Here is a 4,565-nt window from a genome sequence, read left to right on the forward strand (position 1 = left end):
AGATGTTTATACATGGGATTACTTCAGCTGGAGCATCCTGGCACAGATTTGGCTGACACACTGCCCTGGGCGTATCCCAATGCCAATGGATCAGCTATTGAGGCTCCCAAACTAGCCTCCCCTGATGGCACTTCTTGCTGGCACAGTACCGGCGCCAGAGCGAGAGCATCCACTCCAGCCAGGGCTTGGCCTGGCACCATCCACCACAAAGGCAAATCCAGTAAGAAATTAAGGGCTCCCTCCACCACTTGATCTCTTACTGTAAAACTAGCCACTGACTCTGAATGACAAAAGGTGTGATAACACTAACTATGTTGAGGCCAGGGAAACTAATCACACCAGGAGCAGTAAGGCTGGTCGAAACCCAAGAAATAGCCTCAAGACCACTGTGAGGTCCAAGGCCAGGAGAAATATTGCTAACTCCCCATCTGACAAGCAAGGGGCCAGAAATAATAGAGGTAAACCTACACCTCATGAGCTAGACACCATTCTGATCGAGGACTCTGAAACCAGGCGTGTTAGAATGGCAAAGACTGAAAATCTCACCATGAATGACACATCTGTCAGAGAGCTAACAGAGCTGCTGTCAGGCATCCTCTCTACACATCCAAGTGACCTGAACATTATTATTCATGTGGGATCTTTAGACATTCTGCGAATGAAAACCGGCTCTGGGGTCCTGAAAAGGTACTTTTGCCGGCTACTGGAGAAACTGATCGACTGTCAGTCAAAACATGTATTCATATCGGAAAAGCATTGAATATTTCAGCAGACTCCTCACCCTGAATACATAGCTGACGTCGGAATGCCTCAATCATGGGATAAGATTTATTGACAATTTCAACATCTTTTGGCCTGATGGGGTACATCAAAACATCACTGGTTGCTGAAGCTCACTCAAATTGGTGAACTACTGACAGCAATCACAAACATCGTCACTCAGGTGTCCATCAGAAATGAGACAGACGCCATGCCGTTTCCCTAAACAAACTGGTGATCTTAAACATCACGCATGTTCTCTGCTTTGCCTACATCCTTCTGCTGATATCCTTGAGAAACTAGAGACATCTGGCTTCTTAAAATAAGTGGGTGTCGGTCACGTCTGCAAAAGTATATAAAGTGATGTGGACAAGATAAGACAGGACTTTGTGGTGAACATCTTTATGTGCTGAGCTTGGTAAATAAAGTCCCGGTCTGGCTGCATCTGCTACACCTTGTCTTCAATGTCATTTCTCTCCACCACACAAGATGACGGAAACTTCATTTTTCCACCTTCGAAAGAAAGCTTAAGTACGACCATTTATAAATCAAAACAATGCTGAAAAACGGATTCATACTTTTATTCCAAGCTTGCTCGATAACTGTAACATTATTTACTGGCCTCCCAAAAAAAACCCCAAAAACACTGAGAATTCAGCTCATTCAAAATTCTGCAGCTCGGCTGTTAACCACAACCATAAGGAGAGAGCGCATTAGTGCAGTTTTAGCTGCTCTGCACTGCCATCTTGTAACATTCACAACTGATTTTGAGGTCCTCCTCCTTGTATGCAATGCCCGTGATGGGCTTGGACCAGGCTACATTTCTAACTCCCTCGTTTATTTTTTTGTTTATTATTTAGACTGCGATCACCTGCTGCTGGTCTACTGGAGGTTTCCAGCAACAGTCAAAAGAAAATTGGGGATGCAGCCTTTGTCCATTATGTCCCAAACCTCGGTAACACACAGGGAATGAGATATCGGGGAAGCAGCTCGCTGAATATTTTCAAAAGAAAGCTGAAAACTAATCTCTTCACTTTAGCCTTTAACTAACTGGCTGTGGCTTCCTGATACAGGTCTGAAGCTTTTGTGCTTTGCCTAGTGCTTATGCACAGCTGCACTTCTTTTAAAATGTTGTATTTTTCTTAATTTTATGAATTCTATGTAATCTATTTTTACATAGATTTTATTTCATGCTGTGATTTGATGCGTTATCCTTATTTTTGTTTTCATCCACATTTTCATTATCAAGTGGATTTTATTCTGCTTTTTCTATGTAAAGCACTCACTTGGTGCATGTGATTTCTTTCTTGTAAAACCACTTTGAGCTGTAATTCCTGCATGAGAGGTGCTATACAAATAAAAATTATCATCATTATTATTATTTAACTAACAACTATTTTCATTGTGAATTACCGTGCCGATTGTTTTCTCCATTAATCAGTTGTTTGGTCTATAAAATGTTAAAAACTGCCCATCACAATTTCTTTAAGACCAAGGAAGCAGCAAACTCTCCAATCTATGAACCCGGACCTATAAAAGGTTAGCATTTTTGCTTGAAAAATTATTTATAATCGATTATCAAAACAGCTGCCGATTAATTTTATGTCAATCAACTAATCAATTAATCAGCAAAATCGTTGGAGATACGTAGCTGGGTTCAAGTTTTTGTCAGCTTCTCCTGCCTTTCAGTTGGTACTACTGCAATAATACTTTAATGGACTGATCATTTCCACATGCTGTCATGTTATACAATTAAGAAACATGAATCATACACATTGAAGTACTTAATAAACATTTATTTAAAAAAAAATCAGTGTACAAAAAAAACCTGTATTTGTTTAACTGGCTACATTAGTTCTGATGATTTTGATATCATCGACTGGCCGATCTTGACCATTTGTCTCTACCATCCCAATCCGGTTCAGCACCCCCATCCCCTGGTATACTCTTCCAAAAATGCTGTGCTTTCCATCTAACCACTGAGTGGGTCCTAGAGTGAGGAAGAACTGGCTTCCATTTGTGTCCGGTCCTGCATTGGCCATCGCCAGTATGCCTGCACCTGACAGAGGTTCAAACGAAGTCAGAGAATTACAATTTTCAAATTTCTGTGGTTAGAAGTCTCTGAAGTATCATACAAATACATTAGACGTTGATCCATTTAAATCCGATTTCAAATCAAGAAATAACTGAAGCAAAACCACAACATACTCACTTTTGCAAAACAATTAGAAAACATTAACTTAATATGTATTACTTCAGTGTCTTTGAATATCCACTCAGTTGCCAGTTTATTAGGTACACCTAACTGAAACTAATGCAGTTTAATACAACAACCCTGCAATAAATCCTACTTTCGTGTTTGTAAAAATAATAGTGAAGACTCAGCACTGACACACATACTTATAAGTTCATTACAGTGTAAGTGTAATTACAAATCTTATGTAGTGTGTCTTTCTTTTATTTATCAACCTACATTTGGCTCCTTCATATCTGCCACCTTGTATTCAACTGGGATTTTTGCTCTGTGATTACCTGTGAATTTCAGTTCTGGGTTCAGCTCATCTTCAAACTGTTTGCCAAATATGGACGCACCACCACGACCTGTAAGGAGACCAAAGATCAGTCAACTACATATTTACTCTTAAGGAAAGAAACTCAATGAGACAATGTACAATTATGTATATGTCATGTTTTTAAGGAGGCAGGTGTTTCACCACTCAAGTATCTTCACCATGTGACCATCAGACTTCCTGTGAGGTTCGATATTGCTCTGTATGTATTTCATACTCAGTTATGCCAAGAGCTCAAATTATTATAAGTGACAAGTTGCCAAACAAATGTATGAGCATGAGCTACTACATGTGGTGTAAGACTTGGTGTGAAATACATTCTATTGTGGAGGATAAGAATTAAATGTTTTTACAGGGACAATGTCAAAAGGTTGCCAAGAGTTGAGAGTAAACGAGGGATGGGTGGTTGGATGGGTTGAGGTCATTTGAAAAGTAAAAGACCTTCTCCAAACTGTTGCTGTAAAGTTGGAAGCACACAATTTTCTACAATATCAGTGTGTGTTGTGGCATAAGATTTCCTAGATTTGAGTGTGCCTATCAGCGAACAGTTGTGTGATGAACCCACCTGTTCCTGTAGGGTCTCCTCCTTGCACCATGAATTCTTTGATAATGCGGTGAAACTTTGTGTTGTTGTAGTAGCCTCTTCTGGACAGCTCTGCGAAGTTCTTGCAGGTCTTTGGTGCATGTTTCCAGTAAAGCTCCACCACAACCGTCCCCATCCTGCAGTGCATGGTAAGAATTAATACCTAGTGTGTTTGAGTAGCTCATGCTTTCTTTTACGTTTAGGTTTTTAGCTAAAATAGCCATGGTGACGTGGTTTGTGACTTCATGTGGCTGTATAAAAAGATCCGAATAAAAGGGGCATGCTCACAAGGAACCAACGTGTTAGAATTTGCAGTACACCGACGGGGTGCTAAAGATTACCCAAAGGAGAAATTTCGGTATAGCCAAAGTTAACCTAGCAAGCTCAACGATAAGCTAACATCGCCAAACAGCTAACGCTAGCTAAGTTAAATGACTTTCCGTTACTGAGAGCTAGCTAACTGGGTTGAATTCAGCGGTTTTATTAAACTTACGTCGTGTCCAGAGCCACTGTTGGCGGCTGCCATGTGTCTGGGGGTATTCCTGACATTTTCACTCCAAACAGTTCCCTTCAGTAGCCTTTGAACAAACCAGTTTGAATACAAATCAGTAGTTTATTAGCCGAACACGTTCATTCAATTCATTCCAGGGGAA

General features: G+C 40.4%; 1 protein-coding gene across 1 annotated transcript; it reads right to left on the reverse strand.

Annotated features, from left to right (window-relative positions):
* Positions 1-2,546: 2,546 nt before the first annotated feature.
* On the reverse strand, positions 2,547-4,565 carry ppil1 (peptidylprolyl isomerase (cyclophilin)-like 1). Its single transcript, XM_041957400.1, has 4 exons — positions 4,406-4,565; positions 3,895-4,049; positions 3,292-3,360; positions 2,547-2,818 (listed from the first exon to the last, which is right to left on the reverse strand). The coding sequence occupies exons 1-4, from the start codon at positions 4,459-4,461 to the stop codon at positions 2,598-2,600; spliced, it is 501 nt and encodes a 166-aa protein (XP_041813334.1). The 5' UTR covers positions 4,462-4,565; the 3' UTR covers positions 2,547-2,597.

Source organism: Chelmon rostratus, chromosome 2 (genome assembly GCF_017976325.1).
Source record: "Chelmon rostratus isolate fCheRos1 chromosome 2, fCheRos1.pri, whole genome shotgun sequence".
Lineage (NCBI taxonomy): Eukaryota > Metazoa > Chordata > Actinopteri > Chaetodontiformes > Chaetodontidae > Chelmon > Chelmon rostratus.

Bases quoted from the DNA above. Each gene is read 5' to 3' on its own strand.
- ppil1 (XM_041957400.1), bottom strand. From the start codon at position 4,461: ATGTCAGGAATACCCCCAGACACATGGCAGCCGCCAACAGTGGCTCTG. The intron at 4,050-4,405 runs GTAAGTTTAATA...CATGCACTGCAG, and splicing joins ACAGTGGCTCTGGACACGAC to GATGGGGACGGTTGTGGTGG. The intron at 2,819-3,291 runs GTAATCACAGAG...AACCTCTGTCAG, and splicing joins CCCAGAACTGAAATTCACAG to GTGCAGGCATACTGGCGATG.